Raw genomic sequence first — 22,887 nt, 5'->3', positions numbered from 1 at the left:
GGGCTTTACAGGAAGAGGAGACATTCGCGTACTGCGGAAAAGCTGAGAATATCACTGAACGTATTTGTTGCTGCTCTCCCCCCTCTCCTCCTACTACTCTTCCTGCCTGGATCGGTTCCGGAACCCCTGCCCACAGATATGTACACGCTGAATGGCGAACTCTCCAGTGCGTTGATGTCTATCTCTGATCATAACACCGGCAGCGAGCGGGAACGCGTTTACGAAAGGGCCCAACCAACTGTGGCGCCATCGTACGGCACGGGCAGCAAACAGGACGGGCTATCCCGCCGGGCTTTGTCACGCCGACGAGACGACGCCGGCACTGGCACGCTTCCGTTGCTCTCTTTGTGTTCTTTTGTTGACGTTCAGGTCGTCGAGACGCGGTTGGAGCAGCGCGGCCGGCAAATGGCAGCGCGGCAAGTCCTCCTCAGGGAGGAGAGAGAGAGAACGTAGAGCCCTCCTCCATTCGGCGCCCGTCACGCGCGCCTGGAGTAAAAAATAAAACTATCGTCCCTGCCGCCTGGCGAGTCAGAGTTGAAGTGCGTTTCATTCAGGCAACATGGGATACTCAACAAAGCAGCAGATCCACTGCCGGGCTTTCTACCGTTATTTGTGAGTTTCGCGCGGCCGCATCCGGCACGCATCTCTCGTTTCGTTTTTCTCTATTCTCCTCATTCGTGTCACCTCGCATGTCACCCGTGCAGATGGCTTTCACTCCGTGTTAAAACTTGTTCTGCGTAGCTAACACGATTCTGCTGTGTCTATAACTTTCATTCGTCCGCAAGCTTTTCTTTCCCTTGCGCCTGACTGTTTCTCAGACCGTGTCCCCGTTCTCACATACTGGTTCTGTGCACTCTTCCTTCGAAGTATTGGAGACCTAAATCAATAAATTCGAGTTAAATCAAGGAACACTCACGTTTTTACGCTATCAAGTTGAAAGTGGAAGCAGTTCTTTGGTTTTCTTCTTATAACGCCCTTTCCCGTGGTGCATTGAACTGGACTACAGACGGCTTCATTTTCGAGGTTCGCTGTGTCTAGAAGCAGTGGCAAAGGAGTGCGTTTCACGGTCAACTCGCTTCTCGGAAAGCTAGCACACCTAGCATAGCCGAGCTTTCTTGAGTTCTACGCATCATATGCCCAGGCGCCGGTCTAGAGTAAACCGTTTCGCTTATCTAGGGCACGCGCCGCCTGTTTCGAAATGCGCATCATCCTCTCATCCGCGCCGTGCAGCTGCGCGCCCCATTATTGTGACCATTATTTTTTGTGGAGTCGCACAGGCGGTCACGCGACGGGGACACCCCGGCGCGCTTCCGCCGCGTACGTCCCGCCACGAAATGACTCGCCTGTACGCGCGTGCGATTTTGTCGGCAAGATCGCGCGCAGGCCGCACGCCTATCTGCTCGGAAAAACACCTCTCTCTCTCTGGCGCCTGGCACAAGTTCAATAGCTGCCTGCCTGGGGTTTTCTGTCCTTGACAGTGACGTCACACGGTCACACCATAGGCCTACAGGTCGTGGGCTGCTAAAAAGGAAGCCGCTGTGCCGCGCGCACAACCCTGCAATTTCAGTTCGCCTACTTCGCCGGCACGTTAAGTGAAGCGCACAGTTGCTGGCGGGCGCGCGGTTTTTGTTTCGTTTTAGATTTCGTTTTTTTTTTCGTCTTGTAGAAAAGGGAAAGGAGGTCAGAACCGTGTCTGCCGCGTTGGCTGCTGACTGGCTGTGCCGCATCCTTTCCGGCGCTCATACTACATCGACATCACTTTCATCGGTTTCGCGTATTCCGCAGAAAGCATTTTCAAACGTTGCGCGACATCGTTTCTTCGGAACTGATATGATAACTGACCTCGAGCGAATCGCCTCTGGCTAAAGTAAGCACGTTCAACAGTGAGCATATATATTTTTTTGCTGTGGTTCTTAAACACAAAACAACCCTTAGTTTTACAACTACTTTTGCATGATCTAGTTGCGGAAATTCATATTTTACATGACTTCGCTCGCGAAGCTGACCCATCTGTGAACAAACCGAAACCAGAACCTGAAAGCGCTCCTAGCGGTTGCGAATGAAATCAATTTTTCAATAGTCCCTCCCCCTTTCGTAAAGTATTCTGCTACGGCTGGCACCGAAGCAGAGTGTCGCGTGCTGTGGTTGCTGTGCTGTGTGGCTAGTGCCGTCCATCATGAGTTCGTCGTATTCGGTAAAAGCGAACACATCGTGATCCCACTGAATTAGTTTTGCTGAGGTCCCTAAGATGAGCGGCCACATGCGTGTGTGGCTGTCCGATGTTCACTTAAGCCTAGTCGGCTCGCAGCGCATATTGATTCATTAAACTAAGGACACTCAGATGATCTTGCAACAGAGACGATAATACGCTGACTGTTCAGCATAGTTAATGGGATAATTATTACTGCTGGTAAACAGAGGTTTCTTGTGCGCTGACGGGTGTTTGCTGGGAGCACATGATGTTCCGCGAGACGTAGGAGCAGAAACCCCAGCATTTATTTGTGTCGTCCAGGCGCTCAACTTATTGCCGATTCGTTTCTCTTCCAAAGTGATGCTGTCCAATAAACAATTGCAGTTAAATGGGCTCCATATTTGGGTAAGTTAGTTTAGTACCAACAGTCACTGAGCCGTTGCACGCTTGTCCTACTCGCGTTTTTCTTTGGTTTCTTTGTCACGGTAAACTTACGTTGTGTGTGCGTGTCAGCAAGCCGGCGTTACGTGAAAGTGACGTTACACGTCGTGTTACGACATCAAGGCTTACACGTGCGGCGCACTTCCCATCCCCAAACGTAGTCGCGCCGAACTCGCTTACATTGTGATGTGGATTCGTATCGACAATTTTGCACAACGCGTTGCCGTCTACCTTGGCATATATGTCACTTTCTCTGCATGAAACTGCCCGTTTAGTGGTCTTGCATCGTCCTGTTGAAATCGGCGCTTACACACCCGAACACACAAAACGTATGTTACGTTCACGCTCTATCCGCACCGTGATTTTCTAATCCGAAATTCTCAACAGTACTACCTGCTGATCGTGATCTGTAGCATGTGCTTTTAAGAACGCTTTGACGGCGCTCGCGCTAGCATGACCTTGTGCAGCTTGCTTCCATGGGCTTACACGCACCGTCAATAGCGCCGCTAACGCATAACCACGCGTCTTCGTCAGTTTCACGTCTGCGCCCATGTCTTGTGAGCCTGGCATGTGTGTCGCCTGACTCGCCGTTGTGTGCGTGCTGTGGTTTCTCCAGTGCACACGTATGTGGATTTGGAGTCCTTAACACCCACAATTTCTCCTCCAATTTCTCTTTTTTTTTCTTTGCGTGGCTGCCTTTCCGTGTGGCTTCTTCAAATGCTAGAATTCTGCGAAAAAAGTAAGATTTTGCAAATGGAATTGCTCCATTCTTATTGTCCATTATGTGTGATGCCCTTAACAGCATCATCTTGCCTCTTTGCCTTGCATCACTTTTTGCAATCGGCCATTGCCATTCATCTTGCATTTGTTGTCATTTGTGTGCGAAACATTTGGACTTAACAGCTGAATCTGCTGCTTCTTTTTAGAAAACAGCGGTGGCCGACATTCAAAGGAATGCAGTCGGATCCCCAGGGGTTAATTCAGTTGTGTGGTATGTTGTCTACTGTAGTGATCAGTAGTTACTGCTTCTTTATGAAAAACTGCACTGCAATGGGCCATCTCTTTTCTGTTTCTTTGTCAGCTAGCTTATATGACCCTCTAACATCAGAAATTCATGTCAAAGTCATTGAATATGTAAGTATCATGGTACACAATCTTTTAAAGCAGTGTTCCGAGTTTATCCACTTGTGCTGATTTCAATTCCTGTTTTGGGCATTCCAGTTGCAAAGAACAACACAGTGTGAAAATGCTTTCATTCTTTTGATATCTGATGATCAAGATGAATTGACATGTAAGGTACGTCATGCCCTTGAGCAGAACTTGTTTATCTGATATTATTCAAGAGGAGTGACTCCCAAATGCGCTCTTATACAGCCGACAGGTGTGCAATACATTGCGTAATGTCCATGTGTAGGTAGTAGAATTAATCTATAAACAAGCCGAATACGTGGTTTAAGGCATTACAGCCAACTTTAGTTAAAATTCTTGGAAGTTTCCATCTGTGTTCATCCTGATACCTTTAAGCTTCCCAAATGGAGAGAATTGTTTGCGTGCATGCATGTGCTGTAGCTTATGAAAGGAACACTATGAAGCTGTGGCCAGGAAAAACATAACTGGAAATTTTTCTTGCATGTTTTATAGCGAGGACCCCCCCCGCAGTCCAGATAGATTCCTTAGATAACATGCGAATGTTTATTGGTGAGAAGCCTGATTTGAAAACCAAGGAACTCCTGCGGCCATGTGACTTCTGCAGTTTAGTAGACATTCTGCCTTCACTGCCATGACCGATGTTGAGGACAGGTAATAATCTTCCAAGGTTAGGCTATACATAAGGAACTATCAAAAAGAGTAGATGGAGGGACAGCAACAGCAGTAGCTCAATTTCTAGAGCACCACATTCATCATGGGGAGATTGTGGGATTGGCTTCCAGTTACTCCAGGTTATCCACTGTCATTACCACAATGGCAAATGTAAATATAGCCATCCTGTGATATCAATGCTTTATATTTAAAGAAATGCCCTTTCCTGCTATGCTTTCCCTGGCTTCAGTATCTGTTCGCTTTATGTGGTGCTTACTTGACTGAATTTTGGTGCCTTGGTTTTTTTTTTATTTCTTGCTGCAAGTTATAGGGTTATTTTTAATGCATTGCTTGCTAAGTTTTCTGTAAATAGGTAGCTTTCTGTTCAAGGAAAGAAATTTTATTTTATGTAATACTTAGCACAACACTTCATAAAAATGTGTCTGTTCATGAGAGTGGCTGCTCTCAAATTTGCATACATACCTGAAAAGACACTAATAAAAGCGACCCTTTTAGTTCATCTATTGAATAGGAGTTGAATACGTTTGCAAAATATTTTTTTTGTTGCTGTGCTCTGCCATTGCTGAATTCTCAACCTTCACCTTTACAGGTAGTCGGTGAAAGAGTGCTAGAAGAGCCAGCCAAGCTTTTGGTGAGTCCGTCACATATTACCAAAGACCATTATGTTTTCTAATAGAGCAGTTAATGATTAACGTCTGCTTCGCCATACCTTGTAGGTCTCAAGCAATAGCTTCAGCTGTGCATTGTCTGAACGGCGGCCCATCTCTTTGGATGACATACATCACGTATGTGTAGTCGACATCATACAGTACCTCCTCATGTTTGAAGACTTGCATTATGTGTCTCCTACCATAAATCAGTGATGACAGTGTTTCAGCTTGCATTGTTTTAATGTCTGCATGCATTAATGTTTGCACACATTGTTTTAATGTCAGACAAGTGAAAAATTTATTCATAATGCTACACCATTCAATCCCTTCATTATGACACATCAGATCTATTATACAGGGTGTCCGAACTATAATGCACCAAGATTTAGAAATGTGCACATGCTACGTAGCTGGACAGAACCAAGGTAATGTTGCTTGCTGTTGCTTGGAGGTACTCAGATTATTTTTGCATTCTGCCTAATTGCATAACTAATTTTCATTAATGAATCAACTTCTCAAATATTATAATTAGATGAAAAATCTAAAGGAATAAATTGTTGAGCAACATGAAAAACTCCCAATTCAGCTTTCTGTTGCTCAATATGTGCTACATAAAATTGTTTTTCCAATCCTGAAAGAAGCCCACGAATACACGCAAAGTGCCTAGAGCGGCCAGTTGCCTGGCAATTTTGCTTGTATTTGTGGCTTCTTTCACACTCGAAAAAACACTTTTATGTAGCAAGTACTGAGCAACAGAAAGCTGAATCGGGAGCTTTTCATGTTACTCAACAATTTTATCATTAACACATTTAATCTAATTATAATATTTGAGAAGTTGATTAATTAAGTCTAATTATGTAATTAGGCAGAATGAAAAAAATAATCTATCTCCAAGCGACAGCAAACAACATTACCTTGGTTCTATCCAGCTACGTGGCATTCACATATATTTAATTCTTGTTGCATGATAGTTGAGACACCCTGTATATGTAAAGCCTTTCTCCATGTTTTAAGGTAACCTTGAGGGGAACTAGGTATAGGAAAGTGGCTTCTATCCAAGGTAAACATTTTGACGAGAGACTTGGTTTATGTTTTCTTGACAAAATAGGTACTCTGGTTGAAACATTGAAGCTGGTCTGCTACTTTCGTATTTTTGATGAAGACAACTTCTTTTCTCAAACACAAGTTGCCAGAATGTTTGCACTGGACTTGATATTCTTCCTTCCTTGTTCTACTTCTGCTTAAGTTTTCTCATAAATGCTGTGCGTTATTCCCCAGCTTTCTTCTCCTTTTTGCTCTATTAGCGGAATAATGGCAGTTATTCAAGGAAAGGCAAAGTGCCATTAAAAGCATAGGTTCACTGGAAGACGGAGGCTTGAAGTGAACAATACAGCTAGGGTTCGAATAAAAAATTTTGCTGTAGTCAACAGTTCAATGACCGCACTACCTTCATCAATTTCCTTGTCGAAACATTGGCTCCTGTGATGTCCCTTATTTGACCACTGTTGAACACTTGTGTTGACCGGTCATACTAGCACTTTACAGTTTCCAGTTGTATCATCATAGAAAATACATTAATATCTACCTTGCAAAAACACATTAGCTCTTGATGCATTGAGGCTGACCTGCTCTGCAGGAAAGCAGACATAACAGCTTGAGAAAAACTCTGTTGGCAGGAACCTTCGTGTGGCGCTATGGGAGATATCTGGTTTGAAATGTCTGAGAATAGTGTTTACTTGAGCTCATCACGAAGTTGAACATTCCTGCGTTTCTGTTTCTTTTTGCTTTTGCTGCACAGGACCACCGAGAGGAAGTTAGTCGCTTGATAGGCTCTGTGCTACACTCGCTGCTCTGTGTGCCTGTGCTGCACCCAAAGTACACTGACCGTGTGGTCATGCTGCCCTGCGTGGTCAACAAGACTAATGGCAAGGAGTAAGTGCTTCTCATAAACTGCTGTGAGTCTAGGTTGTATGTCGCTAGACAATACTTGATCTTCCCTTTCCATGTATCATTTCTTAATGGTTATCTTATGCTTACGTGTCCATCTTTGTCACCTGTAAGTTCCTTGGCACTTGAAGCTGTCACCTTTCCAAGCTATTACTGTGATCCTTAGCATAAGCAGTTCTTTTGCTCTCATTGAAGCCTCTGCAAGCAGTTAAACGGGACGGACATCTGACATGTGTAATCACAAGCATGCGTCAAATTTGAAGTGGTGAATTAACGTTGAGTATGCTTTACTGTGAGACCAGAAGTGTGTTTGAAGGCAGTACAATCTAACTTCAATTCAACAATCATGAATGTAATGAACTATTGGATATATCAAAGCCTATCTAAAATGCTTCTTACCGATATCCTCATGTAGTGTATATGTAACATCATATGCTTAAAACAACTGCCAGGTATAATAAATGCATTTTTGTGTCAGATGCAACTTGATTATAACATTAAGAAAAAACCAGCAAAAAAAAAGAAGACGTACACAGGAAACAAAACACAGGGAAGAGGCTGGACTACTAACGGTTGGCAGTTGGTTGTTCAGCCTCTTTCCTGTCTTCATGTATGTTTCCTATGCGAGTCTCTTTTCTGTCTGGTTTTTTTCTTACTACAATGCACAAACTAGCCCAACAACGTGTTTTACTTGATTATAACAAGGTTACACGGTATTAATATTAACAGCTGTGCACTTCTTCCTGTGTTGCCATTGTTTACAATAAGCCAAATTGCTGGCTCATGCAGGCATTAGCACCATATTCTTCATTTAGTGAAACTAATCGGTGCCGCAATACTGCAAAAATTTGCACTTCATTGTCATCGTCCTTCTTCTGTCTTTTGCAGCTTCACTAAACGTGATGAAGCTGTGGTGCGCGAATGCTTTCAGTGCATCACACCCTGCCTTCTCAAGACAACTGCGTACGAGGAGGAACGTAGGCTCAGGGAAGAGTGCCAGGTATTGTCGCTGTGCCTTTCCTCTGCTGCTGCTGTGTAACATGTTTATTGCTTTGTGAGAAGGAGGCCTGCTTGCATCCATTGTTGTATGGCCTCCCTGCATTACACTGCCTCTTGCTTATGACTAGACATAGTGCACATCTCTCAGCACTTGCTCGCTTTCCATTCCCTCACAGTCGCTCCTGTCGGTGGCAAAGAACCTCTTCACACACCTTGGTGAGTCTCATAATTTCTTTTATTATTGTAATAACCACAATAGGGGTGATCTTTGCTGCTGCACACTAAGCTGCATGTGTAATGCTGCCAGCCTGTGACATATTCTGAAGGCTTGCATAGTGGCAACATGACATAAGGAAGAGTGCATTTGTGAATATGGTTTCCATGTGTGAATCTAGACATCCTCTCTTTTCGTTAAAAACTTTCGGTTTATTGTGGTTGGCCTAGTTTCAATTTTTTACACTATAAAAGATTTTTTTAATCATGAACAGAACAAGTCAAGTGCTGCGCTCGTAGCTAAATTAATTATAGGAGAGGGACTTGCTCCTATGCTAAAGTAATTGTAACAACACTGGGACCTAAAGTAATGAAATGTTGTGCTAACGCAAGAGCCACCAAAATGTACTATGTCTTTTTTGACAATGAATAAAAAGGGTTCACGCAGTGTGTGAATCTGAAAACGTCAAGCAGTGAGTCTAAAAGGCATAAAAATCCAATTAGGATTAGATAATTATATAAGTTATAATAGCTATAAAAATAAGTCACATGTGATACATCATTTGACCTATAGTGGGAGCTTATCACTCATCTACAGTGATGTAATGGAAACACTAGAAGTGCTATTGTGGCCACACCGCTAAATCTGCCCTCAGCCTTGCCATTGGTTGTGGGTCTTTGGAAATTGATGCCTTGTTGATTCACTTTGATTCGGAAGAAAAGGCTACATCATAGTATTTCTTGGGCATTGCAGTAACTTTCCATGCTTATGTGTTTGCCTTTCTGCGTCACAGCCTCATATTTAGTATGCTGAGTTGTTATACGAAACCACTGCTATTTGTGTATAACATTCCAAAGAGTGAAGTTTAATTTCATGGTCTGAAATTGTAAAAAAAATTTTGTAGATGAATATTTAAAATATTGCAAAATCTTATGATTCCTTATTGTTACTTTTAAATCGGCGTGTGTGTGTTACCTTTGGTGCTTTTACTGGTCACGATACTTTGATACTTTTTCTGGCCAAATGGGCCACGAGGAACAGCCCCAACAACACTGCAGCATGTCTTGCTCAGTTACGTGAGTATATCAGGCATTGACACTTTCAAAGAATGCTATGCGCTCTCTAACCAAGCACTTATATGTGCAGAGTTTCCTTTAACAATACTTCATTGAGCATGCTACATGCATGATGAAGAGTTCTAAAAAAGATATTGAAAACCAGCTATCAATGACAGTTCCTCATCTCCCAGTCACCCTATTCAAAGGGGCCGCTGAATTCACCGGACACTCATATCATGCAGTTCGTGTTAGCTAGTGTGATGCGACAGTGCTCATATTTACAAATCAGCATTTCTTGCAATATTTCATCGTTACTTTGTGTCTGCACTGCGTAGTTTACCCGGTGTTTGAAGTGAACAACCAACTGTGGCCGTACGTGCCGGTATGAACAACTGCACCACTTGGATAAATTGGTATTCAAACGTGAAAAGTTGTGTGCGCTCTAACTGCTCCTTGCTGCGAATTTGCTAAATATGTTGTTGAGAATGGGAAAAAAAAGCGAGCTGCAAGTGAGAAAATCAGCTGCATTAATTCCACGAAAGCCGTGTCGGCACGGGGGACCGCTGTGTTGTGCAGTGTAGCCACAATATCATCTGACTTGTCTGCCAATGGCTCCACTCCTGCCGACATGGTCATCAGCACAACAGAGCTGTCGCAGGAATTCGGTACACAATTGGTGTTTTGTTAGCCTAGTGCGATCAGGCCACACCTAAACTATTCGAAATCACCAAAGCAAACCTGATGACACTGGCGATTGTATCATTAGAATGATGACTATTTATTGGCATCCCCTTCGGAATGGGGCGGTGACCGATAGTCACCTAGCCTGCTTGAGTTAATAAAGTATGCTAGGCATGTTTTCCATTCTAGCATTTTGTATACATCTCCTTAATCTTTTTTCTCATCCTTAAAACGTATATATCTACCTTGTGCCGCTACCTACCCTGTAACGGATCCGGTCCTATCGATCTCTTCCCTGCTTTTTTTACACCAGTACCTTAAACATCTCTCAACTCAACTGCTTACTGTTGATGCTTTCATCCACTTAAAATCCAAGTGTTTCTCAAAGGTGTACGTTACCTACAGGTCTTGCTGAGTGGAATAACTTCGCATTCCATTAGGACGTGCTGAGTAGTCTCCAGGTTTTGCTTCAGCAGACAGGTGCCTCATCTTGTTGCGAATATTTGCTCGAGCATGTCTTTCTCCTTAGGCAACCAGCTCGAGCCTCAAATAGCAATACACTGCTCTTTGACTAATTGTACAGATTTTGCCTTCAAATTTCATTCTTCCCATTCTTGTAAATTTCCATGGTCTTTTTTTGTTCCCGTTCTTTGCATCCAATTCTCTGTTTCTCTCACTATATTTTTGATGACTCCTGGTTGTCTAGGCACGCTTTCAATTACCCTGTACTTGGTTGCCAATTTTCTTCACCCCTTCCTCCATTCTGTGTCCATGCTTTTGAGGATAGATACTTGTGCACTTCAGCCACCCACTTATTTTCATTCATGTTCCTGAGTCTAATTTTTGCCCCGCGCTTCTCTGACTTTAACAGAGGTCCAGCTCATGTCACCCTACACTGCCTCATTTCTTGTTCTACTGAGGGCTCCCAAAGCCAACGAGCCTACCAGCCTTTGGTTAACTTCCAACCCCAACAAGATATCGGCTGTTAAGCACAGAATGGCATTTGTGAACGTTAGCACTGGTGCCATTACTTTTTTCCAGTTTCCTTGCACCACCTCATGTTAATTTTAGCCCCAAAGCGCTCTATATTTCATTATGGCTGCATTCCGCTTCCCTTAATTTACAGATTCTCATGGTGGGTGCCTGAGTAAGTCTTTCCTTTGTGCAATCTGTTGCTGCATTGCCACAAATATTCGCAAGTCTCTGTAGATCTCGTACATTGTCCGCCCAGGGACCTTCTGTAGCATCCTTTGTCCATTACAAATGTAAGGTAAATCAAATCCTAATTCACTGTTTTCTAGTTGTCTCTCTATGCTCTTATAGGAGCCCTGAACCACCTTTTATCGAAGTTTACAAATGCATTTGAATTTGGAAAAGGCTATTTGAGAAATACTTTGCCATGAAAAGTACTTTGATATGTTCAACAGAAGTGGAGCTATTGGCAATCAATCGTCCCCTGTGCAGTGCTTCCATTCCTTTTTCAGTTACTTGCACTGCGAAGACTATGTCATAGTGGGGAGTTCTCACAACACTCCACCTACTGAACATTACCGTGGCACGCGGTTCAGATTTGATTTTGGATGTTCACGTAGACGCCACTAACGACGAGAAATCACCCAATCGTAGCAATTACATTAATTACTTCTCCTTGCCTTGCGGGTTTCTGCAGAACTATTACGTCAGACGCCACTACTTCTGATTTTGACACTTATGACACACCACACATAAACATCAAATGCGATTGTCCTCAGCGAGCCATAGTGCACTGAGTCAGCGGACCGCAGTATCTATGCTACGTAGAAGACTGCAGCTACTTGCAACTGTAGCACATATGTGCAGCGTTTGCTTTGTGCATGATGGGGCTTGAGTGCGCGCTCATGCCCATATGCTCCAGTCTGTCCTTGCCACATGGTGCAGACTGGCTTTGTCCTGCACCAGCTTGACCGATGGATAGCAGCCACATCCAACTTGTGCATTTCTAAGTGCTGTCAATAGCTCAGTAGGAAGTGAAGTCTGCCAAGGTGTCTCACCAGGAGCGTACAGGAGTGAGCGCGTGCTGGCAAGGGTGTGTGTGGTCTGACCTAAAGTTTTGCATGGTTCGAGGCTAGTCTAGTGTTCAAAACTAGTCTAAGTTAGTGAGACCCCGCAGCTACAACACCGATAAGCAAAGTGGCCAAAGTTTAATAATTCCTTCGCAGGTGGCCGCGGCTAAGCTTGAGCAGATGATAGTCAGATTTTTCTGTAAGTACATAGTTATTATTCAAATTTGAAAGCACTTTTTTGCTCACTTCAGCCTGTTTATTAAACAGCATCAATAAATATACATAGTAACAGTAGGAAGAAGCACACTGATCCGAACAGCCTTCTTGGTTGTTGTCGACTATCGCCCAGTAGCAGCCGAATTTGGGAATCTGCTATATTATTAAATAAAGCATCTAAAGAAGAGTGACGAGCAGGCTTCTGTTGAAAAGTGCTTGAGAAAAAGGTAACTTTGCGCTCTGTTTGCGAGCTCCACATGCTGCGCACAACTGCAAAATTTGGTTGAGATGTTCACAGCAGCGTATGCTATCCGCAGACTGTTTCTTCGCCAAGCCCGAAGAGTGGTTCAGGACCCCTTTAGCATAAGACATGAACTACAGTAAAGACAGAGGACATCCTTGCTTCAGTTCTTGGTGGATATCCACTACTTCATCACATTTCCGGCCTTCCAATACAACATGTACTCTGTTGTCTCTATACAATACATCTCCCTCAGGAGCTCCACGAAATTGTCATCTGGGCCTGCATGCTTAAGAATATTCCATAACAATTCCCTGTCTATGTCGTCGTAGGCTCGCTTAATGTCTAGAAATGCTACTCATAAAGGTCTATTCTGAGCGACTGAAATCTCTGTGGACTAAGTTAGTACAAACATATTATGCTTTAAGCATCTGCCTGGTCTGAACCCATTCTGCAGTTCTCCCAATACTATATTATTTTTCTCCGCCTGCTTCGACAGCTGTAATTTTATGGCTTGCATTGCCATTCTGTGTCTCACCGACGTCACTGTAACTGGTCTGTGCATTCTTGTTTTATTCTTATCATCTTTTCCTTTGTAAATGAAGTTTACCTTACTTTCACACCATCCAAATGAAATTTTCTTTGTTTTATTCATTTGCTCTATAGCATTGGTCAGCAGTACCTGTTTATCTGCAGTGGCACCCCTAGTGACAGATGCTGTCCCTCTAGCAAATTTGCCGGAAAGTTTCGTGACCAGTAGAAAAGATTAAAGGACTGTGATGTTACTAAAGCCATGTAGCTGTTGCTTCCTTGAAGTTTGAGTATATTATGGCATTTCTTTTTGCAGATGATGTCACAGTCCTGCTGAGGGAAATTATGGCTGATGCTCGCAAGCTCACCAAGGCAGAAAGGTATTGTGTGCGCTTTTATGTTACTGAACTTGATATCGTGTGACTAGAACAAGACACAGTTTTATGAATGAAAGTAAACTGTGCTTATCATCATTCAACCATCATTTTATCACACATCCATCAATTCTTCGGACACTGGTGTCAGTAGTGCTACTTAGGTCAATCATTCTTCACGTTTTATGGTATTGTGATTATATATATATATATATATTGTACAGCATGACAACAAGGTACGCACAGTGCATGAAAAGATGCAACGTGAGTTTTGTCTGTTAAGTTGGGTTCATGTGAAGTAGACCTAGGACATGCATGTGTGCAGAAGCATTGACAGCTAACATAGGGACGACAGCCTCAGTTAAACCCAGACATCTGAGCAAATATTCTGGAACAGTGACTTTTATTCTTGGTGGCATTATCCTAATGAAGTTGCTGAACTTTCTATCTGTATGTATCCATCGTGACATACAGTGCTTCATACAGTGCTTAAAAAAAATTTACCTTATTACAGTGCTTAAGATAAGCTTGTGTTGCTTACAAGTGTCATTTTGCCCTTATTTTTTCTAGATGTTCACTGTTCCTTCTGGACAAAGATCAAAATGAGCTTGTTGCCAAAGTATTTGATGGGCATCTTGCAGAGGACGGTTCTGAGGTCAGTTCATATTATATTATTGCGTTATTAGCTGACTTCCCATTATGAAGGACTGTCACGTCATCTTCCATTGCTTTGCCAATCATACTTTGCTGCTAGAGTCTCTTGGTTTGTGATAGCTTCATTTCTGCATTCATAGTGGTTCTGATTGCTTCACCATGTTAATTTCGTGTCTGCCAATTAAGTTGAGGCAAATGGTTATTAACAGCCATTATGCCATTGAATGCTAGTACATTCAACCTGCAGTAGTTGCCTCCTTAAGGCCAGTTTTTTTTTTTATTATCTCAATTTGAGTAAAATGTCATCCAAAACACGCCTATAACTAATGAAACAATCTTTCATGCTCATTTCTGCATGGTACTAAATGAAATATCTAAACTTGAATTGGGATGACAATAAATATGAAATCAGCTAAAAGCTAATGGACTTAAGAAAAAGAGAAGAGGCAAGTATCAGTATGTATGTATATCCAAAATATCAGGCCTGTGAATGTACAGTTGGTTTGATGTCACCATCTCATAGGAGCACCTGTCAACATACACAGGTAGCCTGAATTTCAAATCTAGGCATGTTGTCCCACTTATGCCTTATGAATGTCCTCTCATCATCCACTTTCCCTTGCATTTCTTTGCCACGGAAGTTTTAAGGATTGAAATCACCAAAGGCCATTTTTAGTTAAGGGGCTTAATTGGTATACTTAAAACATAGCAGGTCAACCTAAATTTTCTTGTTTAGTTGAATTTCCTGGAATTTTAACCTACTCTAGTTTGAATCATTATTTGTCGGCTACACATTTTTTCTTGAATGTGTATGTGTTAAAAACAATCGAGTCTCTTTATTTAGAACCCATGACACACTATGTAATAAGCACTACCTGTATCCAGAGCCACATTTCTCTGCAATAATACCTTTATCTTTTAATGCTTCGTGTATTTCAGGCAATGACAGAAGTCCGAATCCCTGCCGACCAGGGCATTGCCGGTCACGTTGCCACTAGTGGTACGTCAAAATTTTTTTCTACACTTCTGCAGAAATATGGGCACCGCAGTGTTGGTGGAGAACCCCTTTCGAAATGTTTTCTATTTGGTGTTCTATGTTTAGTGTGTTCTGTGGTGAATTCCGCTCATAATTTTCCATGTGAAACTTTATTCACAAGAATCTGCTGTGATTACAGGCAACTTTTGCTGATCCTAATCTTCCAACGACAAACTGGAACGTTTCTCACTGAATCAGGCAGAGGGGGATGGTATGGAACACGCTCTAGAACTTTTGATTGAACATTTGCATTGGCATTTGAGCAATGTAGAGCATACTTTTGCAGAGTGAGTTAATTAAGAACAACCTATGGCAAAGGCAAGCCTGCTACAAATTTACCTATGGGAATGAAATTGGCTGTGAAGTAAAACATGGGGTCCGAATCAACTAATGTAATTCGCCTTTAGGCTGCGTTCACACTTGGGAAGTGGGAAGAAAGCGAAACATCCAAAGCGGGTGAAAATTCTTTACCACGCATATCCAAGATGTTCACATTTGTTCTGCTGCCAGCGTTACTCTTTTCATCACCACACTATTTCAAGCAGTACATTCATCTGTTCATCTATTGGTGGTCTAAGGGAGTGATTGCGTGCCACTTCGCCTCTCATTTGCATTTTTCTTCTCCACTGAATTTTAATTATGGATATAGAAGACACAGAACAAATAGGTTTGACCCTTTTAACTTGCTGTTTTCTGGAGATGCACAATTGCAGCTAGAGAAGCGGACAAACTAGAAGCAGCGGTCGTCAATTCACCCCGCTTCGCAAAAGCACGAGAGGTTGGAACACGCCAAAGCTTTGCTGCTGCACCTTCTGCTAATTCAAAGCTCCTCAGCAATCTTCAACCAAATCTTGCTTTTGTTGAAACGTTTTCTTCTAGTGGCTTTGAGTTTTATGGCAGAGCATGGGATAATTTTTTACTGCATCAATGAGTATCGCGGCTGAAACTTTGGCCGTCCTTTTTAATTTAAGACTAAACGTGCAGTGAATCAGTGAATGCAGTGAATCAAAATGACTTTCCATTTCCGCCATAGTGAAAAAAACAATCTGAGACCTGTCAGGCTGGCCACCTGGTTTTCTGCTTGCTTTGAGGCCAAGTGTGAACATAGTCTTAGTGTACCAAATTGTGTCACTTACTTGAAATGGTACGTGGCCTTTATAAAACGAATTAGCAAAATATAGGCACGCCTTGTCAGAAGACAACACATTACTAATTTATAAAGCTGGCAGTTTATCGTCTTTAATATCACTAGTGTCTTGCTTATCCTGTATCATGTCATTTGCTTAAGGGCATGCTCCATTATATCACTCTAGCTTTTAGCACTAGTATGTTTTTTTTTTTTTGTAGTAGTGATGAGAACTGGAAGCCAATTCATGAGTGCCTATGATGGTATGCAGTTGGCTTGCGGCCTGTCGTAGTGTGTTCTTGCACATCTGGACAATCACGGATTGCCTGGTGCAGGGTGCTTGAAGTGATGATTACCAGCCTCACTTCATGTCTAACGTTGTCTGTGTATCATACTTTTATGGTGAAACAAGATTTGGTGGATGCATGGTAATTTTGTCTATTACAAATGTTTGCACATGCTTAGTCTTACTCGTGCAGGAGTTTTATTCGAGGTCATTCACTTTCGGGGACATCTGATTCACTGGATGCTGATTTGATAAGCTCGCAGGCTTGTTACTCCGGAGAGGCGTTAAGCCAGGTGCCACGTAATGCAAAAGAGAAGATATCCCCAGAAGGAATTGACCTAGAATAAGGTCCACACAACCATTTACTCAGACTGTTTTTGCTGTCACATGCAACTATATAGACAGGCTTCCTTGCATTTTAAAGGTGAACAGTATGCAAATTTCACCTAAGCAATTTGTGTTTCTTTACTTGCAGCTTCTTACACAATTTTCCAGTGGAAGCATGTCTCTCACTGTTTAGTGCCTGAACATTGTTGGCCTTGATGCGCTATGCATTTTGTTCACATTTTCACGACTGATTACTTAATCGGCATTCATCGCTTACATTTCAGGTGAGGTGCTGAACATAACTGATGCCTATGCTCATCCTCTGTTTTACCGCAAAATGGACGAAACAACAGGCTTCAGAACAAGGTAGGTCATTTGGGTGCTTTGTGATCAGCTTGTAATAAATTGTGGACTGGCATATTGGAAGTCCTGAACCAGTGCGACAAACACAAGGTTCAGGCAAAAGAGGAGGACACCACAGTGTGGTGGTGTTTTACTGACATAGCCCGTTTGTGGTACTCTTGGTTGTTGCATGCTCGGCATTGACGGCATGTGAAGCCAAAGAAGTTCTTGCACAAATTTTGTAGTTGATCTGTCAATGTGTGCTTGCTTTTGTAACTACAAAAGGAGGAATGTCTTGGGAATCAGCACCCGCCGTGGTTGCTCAGTGGCTATGGTGTTGGGCTGCTGAGCACGAGGTCGCGGGATCGAATCCCGGCCACGGCGGCTGCATTTCGATGGGGACGAAATGCGAAAACACCCGTGTACTTAGATTTAGGTGCATGTTAAAGAACCCCAGGTGGTCGAAATTTCCGGAGCCCTCCACTACGGCGTGCCTCATAATCAGAAAGTGGTTTTGGCACGTAAAACCCCATATATTATTATTTGGGAATTATGAGAACAAAGAAAAACTGCGCTAGAAGAACAAGACAGAGAAAGAACCACACGACACAGGCCAGAAAATAAAAGAACAGATGCAATTTGTGGTAAGAAGTGGAATGACTATAAATTTTGATGAGAAGCATTAACAAAACATGTCAAGTGTTCCTATAATCGCGGACAACTCTCTGTGAACATAAAAGGGAAGCTACGGGCACTTGGCTGCTGCACATCTGTTATCGCGCCAAGTAGTCCGCCAACGTTTGACAGTGCTTTTGGTTGCTTAGAACAGACGCTGAATTGACGTAGCTTCCACATGCGATGGTTTTGCATTTGCCTAGACGCGAAAAGGAAACGCCGCAAAATAAGCAAACTTTTACATTCAGTGGTGTGTTTTGTATTATTAAACAGTTCCTAATATGGTGTTTATGTTTTTCTTCCTCAGCTTAAACTAACGTGAATGAAAACATGGGACCCTTTTCAGTAGTGCTCTCACGTGTGGGTGCTTTGCCTCTGTAGCTTTCCCTTCATAGCCACAAAGTTGTCCGCGAGTATAGTACCAAGTACAAAATTAGCATGTGGCTTTCTAATGAATGACTTCAAACGAGCATATGATGTATGAAGTAAGTAATGGGCTGTGTCATTTTCAAACACTGGTCATCAGTCATATACCTGTCAAACATCATCACATTGTCAACACATCTTGGCTAATGCAAGTGTTTCTCATGTGCCTGAATGGCATGAAGAACTTAAGGCATTGGTTCTGCCTTTTAAGCCTCCTGTTTGTTCGACAATTTATTTTCCAGGCACATTTTCTGGCCATTCCTAAACCATATAAGCTTCTTTTATTATGTTAGAATTCTGTAGTAGCTGTTGCGAATGGATTGTCTGTAAGCTTTCCTTAGCGCTTTTTTTTCTTCTAGGAACATCCTGTGCTTTCCCATCAAAGATGACTCTGGTAAGTAGAACTTGAACTACCTTTGGGGCTCTATTGAACTTTCTAACTTGTGCATTGCTAAGCATGAGCAGATGTTTAACATGATTTAGATTATGGTGTAAAATTTTGTTCCTAATATGGAAAAGGATGTAAATAATTTTACATGTAATAAATAATTACTACGCTTCTATCCAAAAATGTCGAAAAATGAAGTCTCATGTCATCATGCCAACAAATTTGGCCATCATGGACCATGAAGGAAACTTGCTGAGCACGGCGAAGGATGCCAGGAAACTAGGCAGTTGATATTATGCATCTTACCGGCAAATCATTAGTTAGATTGAGGTGTTGCAGTAGCATGCTTTTATGCTTCACATCTGGAGCTTGCAAATATCACTCACCTGTAACAAAAAGGTGCATTGTCATGTCATTGCATGCATAATGTTTCTGTGCTGGAAACATTCGCTGAAATCTTCATACATTATGAAAAGCTTATCATGTTCAAAAGTCTCGTTTTTCTGGAGGCACTCGAAGGATTTCAGCTTTCTTTTATTTTTCATTTATTTATTTATTTTATATATTTATTTTTTTGGCTAGGTGTATGGTATATTGCTTATTGTCATCTCAAGTTATTCAAATTTTGGTGATATGTATTATACACTGTAGCTGCCCAATTTGGTCTGATTGAATTGCTTTTTTGCTGTTGTACATTGTACGGATGGATTACACACTTATTTGCTCATACCATTACACTTGTCCCAGTGCCTAAGTCGTAGTGGCATTCTGCTGCTGATGGTGAGGTCATAGGTTCAATTCCTGACCATTACGGGCACACTTAAATGTTGGCGAAAATGTCCATGTGATAGTGTTCTTATACACGTCGACATCCAGAGTGCTCTTGTGGTGTCGCTTTAAGAAATAAAACCAAATCACTTTATCATCAAGCATACTGTTGAAATCTAACCAATACACAATACAGCTGGGTGAACTCGTTGGTTTATTGGTGTGTACAGCAATTATCAAGCTCTCAAGCTGGCCTTCAGGCACTATTGTAGAGCATAGAACCCTGCCTGACTGTTACTTGATTCAATGTTGGTGCAACTTTTTGAAGACTGCTCCATTCTATGCCTTACATTGGTTGCATTCTTGTCAGTTTCCTTGATTGCATGCCTTTCTTTTATCTTTACAGGAGTAATCGGTGTGGCAGAACTCTGCAATAAAATAAATGGCAAGTGCTTTACCTTCTTTGACGAAGAGATGGCCAAGGCATTCTCAATATACTGTGGCATCAGCATCATGCATGTAAGTAGAGAGCAATATGTGCATTGCTTCTCATGCATTTGTCATTTATTTATACCTAAATGGGTATTCCTTTTTCTTTTAACTAGACTGCCATTGCACAGCTGAAACTTATGGTAGCTGTCAGCAATTTACTTTCATATTTTTATGTTTACTCACCAGTTTTTTCTTATTGCCAGAGGAAAGTTTAATTTTCTTGTGACCTTGCCACGTGGCCTGGAATTCAAGGACTCTTTGCTTGTGTTGCATGCAGAAGCTGGCACGAGAGAAGCTTATGCCAATATTTCTGAATGAAACTTATTTAGCATGAGCTTGCATTGTAAGATTTGGCATGACTGAAGCTTATGGTAAAATTGCTGAATGAAATTTATTTAGCATGAGCTTGCATTGCATAAGTTGGCACGACTGAAGCTTATACCAAAACACGATGTCAGTTGCACACAAGAAAAGAGGTGAAAGTGAAAGGTGAAACACTCAGTGAGAATGAAATGTAAGCAAGAAACCTAAAAAATTTTACATTACTTAATGAAATTTGTTTCTGCCAGCTGCTCATGAGAAGTGGGTGTTTCTGGCTGATATGTTACCTACGCTGTCTTCATCTTGTTTTTTTTTCTTGAATTTGGGAGCTTGTCTCTGCGGAGAGTGGTTGCAATAAATGCTAACACATTCGAAATCGTGCTTCTGCTTTTCAGTCTCTGATGTGGAAGAAAGTGCGTGACGCACAACACCGGAGCAAGCTGTCCAACGAGCTCATGATGTACCACATGCTGGTGAGTTGGCACTAAAGGCATACTGAAAAAGTTGAACATGATGTGTTGACATAAAAATCCTTGTGTGACACTTTTTGCCCAATGCTTCCTCTGCGCAGGTTTCCAGTGAGGATGTCAAGCAATTGGTGAACAGTGAGGTACCTCCGCTAACGTCATTCAGTCCAGACTTTGCAAAGTTTTCATACACTCCACGCATTATTCCGGACAAAACTACGCTTGTAGTAAGTATGAAGAATGTTACTTGCTGTTGTAGTGCTGTTTTTTGCCTTTCTTGTGCCACACGGAATTCACCAAAATATAAAAGGCACAAACTGCTGTTTATTTATGGGAGAAAAATTATCATCTAAACATAATGTTGGTGCAGTGTGGCCACATTTTATCATTGCACAGATTTATTTAATTGTGTAAAATTGATGCTTGTAACGTTTCCAATGGTGCCGTGCAAAACAAAATATGCTCATTCAGCAGAATATTTTATGATATTGCACACATTTGTAAATGGAGTGACAGTTGATCATTTTAGAAGCTTTCTGTATTTAGTGTCACGAAAAGAAAGCATAAGAAGACTTGCCTGTAGCTAACAAAAGTTTCTGTGAAAGCAGGGTTAGGTTTGCTTGGTCTCTGGGTCACGGTAATTCACGTCTGTCATTCTTTGAAAAAATGGTCACAAGATTTGGCTGTGTGATATAAGTAACAATGGATACTAATACTGAGACAAGCTAGAGTACGAGCAGTCACTGTACCCTCTTTGTTCAGTGCTAAAGTATTTGAGGCAATGCAACATGCATAAAGTGCTATGTGTCCAAAAAAAAAAAAAAAAAGGATCTGTGAATGTGGTTAATCAACATGACACCATTTCAATTATTCTTTAGTTCATGCATGAGACTTTGTGAAGTGAAGACATTAGCTCAGTGCTTTCCATACTGAATGTGAATGCCAATTGTTAATTGTTGTGCATTTTAGAGTGGACACTGTAGCACTTGTGTCCTTACTATGTAATTTTGGAATGTTGCAGCGTGGATAAGGCCTGGGCAAAAGACAAAAGAGTGGAAAAATGCAAGCTTTGTCCACTCTTTTGGAACATCATTCTGTTTATAGCTTGCATCGGAGTGTATCTGGATGATATAGATGCAGTTGCCACCAAGTGTCCCCACCGCACTCCTCTCTGCTCCTTAAGAAAGTAAAGAACACCATTACCACCTGAAATATTGCGACACATAGGCATATTGTCATGCTAGCTCTACTGACTCCTGTTATTTGCCCAAGATAGCGTGTGCATGGGCCATCTGTGCAATGGCTGGTGCTTTGAGGGAAAAGTTTACAAACATTTGCGGCACAGTTGCATCGGTGTTTTGTTTTTCTTTTTCACTTGCCTTGGTACATGATCATCAGTGACTAATAACTGACTTTTTTTTATGCAGGTTGTGATAGCCATGTTTGAGGACCTTGGCTTTACCAGCAGATTCAAAATCCCCAGGGACTCACTGGCAAAGTAAGACTTGCAATGTTTCGTATAGGTATGCTATTGTTGACATTGCCTGTTATTGACTTCACAGGTCAGCAGAACTATGTTTGCAGCATTGATAGAGCTAGAGACACATTAGAAAGAGCAAGGCTGGTAGTAGGTAATAGGTCATGTGCTTGATGTAATCAGTTGATGCTTGTGCTCCTGCCTGCTCCATATGGATTTTGTGCCCTATCGCCTTAGATATGTGGCTAGGCTTGTGAAATCGTATACTGCAGAAAAACAGTGTGTGTCACTTTTTTGGGCCTTTAAAGGGACACTAAACAGGAAAATTATTTCTTCTGTGATAGTAAACTACCCTTCTACAAATCAAACACACTCGTACTATGATAAGACGCCTAGTAAGCCAGAACAAGTGCAATAATAAAAGATGGGTGGTGACACCTCTTGTAGTTCCCGCACCAGCTCACTGTTACCTCATGGATTTTGACAGCATTTTCAAGGGCCTAGGTAATCATCTAGCGCTGAAGATGTACTGCATTGTGTTCCAAAGGAGCCAGTGATCGAACATGCCAAGTTTCAGGAACTTTTGCTGAGCCAGCACAGCCTGGACAGGCAGAAATACTTCTGAATCTGTGATGTCACAATCTCATCCCATCATTCGGGATCTGGCTTGAAATTCAAAAACTGAAACTTTGACCT

The 22,887-nt window shown here is 42.1% G+C and overlaps 1 protein-coding gene across 7 annotated transcripts in view; it reads left to right on the top strand.

The window, feature by feature from the left end:
* Positions 1 to 462: 462 nt before the first annotated feature.
* Positions 463 to 22,887, top strand: part of LOC139057275 (cGMP-dependent 3',5'-cyclic phosphodiesterase-like) — a 34,614-nt gene continuing 12,189 nt past the window's right edge. Inside the window, exons 1-19 of one of the 7 annotated variants that reach the window (XM_070535186.1) lie at positions 2,014 to 2,596; positions 3,357 to 3,371; positions 3,559 to 3,623; positions 3,714 to 3,766; positions 3,854 to 3,928; positions 5,043 to 5,084; positions 5,170 to 5,238; positions 6,902 to 7,035; positions 7,939 to 8,050; positions 8,226 to 8,265; positions 13,349 to 13,412; positions 13,977 to 14,061; positions 15,000 to 15,060; positions 17,120 to 17,201; positions 18,638 to 18,672; positions 19,841 to 19,953; positions 20,643 to 20,720; positions 20,819 to 20,941; positions 22,142 to 22,212. In XM_070535186.1, coding sequence (XP_070391287.1) covers positions 2,580 to 2,596; positions 3,357 to 3,371; positions 3,559 to 3,623; positions 3,714 to 3,766; positions 3,854 to 3,928; positions 5,043 to 5,084; positions 5,170 to 5,238; positions 6,902 to 7,035; positions 7,939 to 8,050; positions 8,226 to 8,265; positions 13,349 to 13,412; positions 13,977 to 14,061; positions 15,000 to 15,060; positions 17,120 to 17,201; positions 18,638 to 18,672; positions 19,841 to 19,953; positions 20,643 to 20,720; positions 20,819 to 20,941; positions 22,142 to 22,212 — 1,334 coding nt within the window. In that variant the 5' untranslated portion in view covers positions 2,014 to 2,579. Of the gene's footprint in view, positions 613 to 1,682; positions 1,868 to 2,013; positions 2,597 to 3,356; positions 3,372 to 3,558; positions 3,624 to 3,713; positions 3,767 to 3,853; positions 3,929 to 5,042; positions 5,085 to 5,169; positions 5,239 to 6,901; positions 7,036 to 7,938; positions 8,051 to 8,225; positions 8,266 to 13,348; positions 13,413 to 13,976; positions 14,062 to 14,999; positions 15,061 to 17,119; positions 17,202 to 18,637; positions 18,673 to 19,840; positions 19,954 to 20,642; positions 20,721 to 20,818; positions 20,942 to 22,141; positions 22,213 to 22,887 lie in introns of those variants that run through there. The other 6 variants (XM_070535188.1, XM_070535185.1, XM_070535184.1 and 3 more) reach the window with 6 other exon arrangements.

The sequence above is a fragment of the Dermacentor albipictus genome, chromosome 3 (genome assembly GCF_038994185.2).
Source record: "Dermacentor albipictus isolate Rhodes 1998 colony chromosome 3, USDA_Dalb.pri_finalv2, whole genome shotgun sequence".
Classification (NCBI taxonomy): domain Eukaryota; kingdom Metazoa; phylum Arthropoda; class Arachnida; order Ixodida; family Ixodidae; genus Dermacentor; species Dermacentor albipictus.
This window is presented reverse-complemented; position numbering and strand designations above follow the sequence as displayed.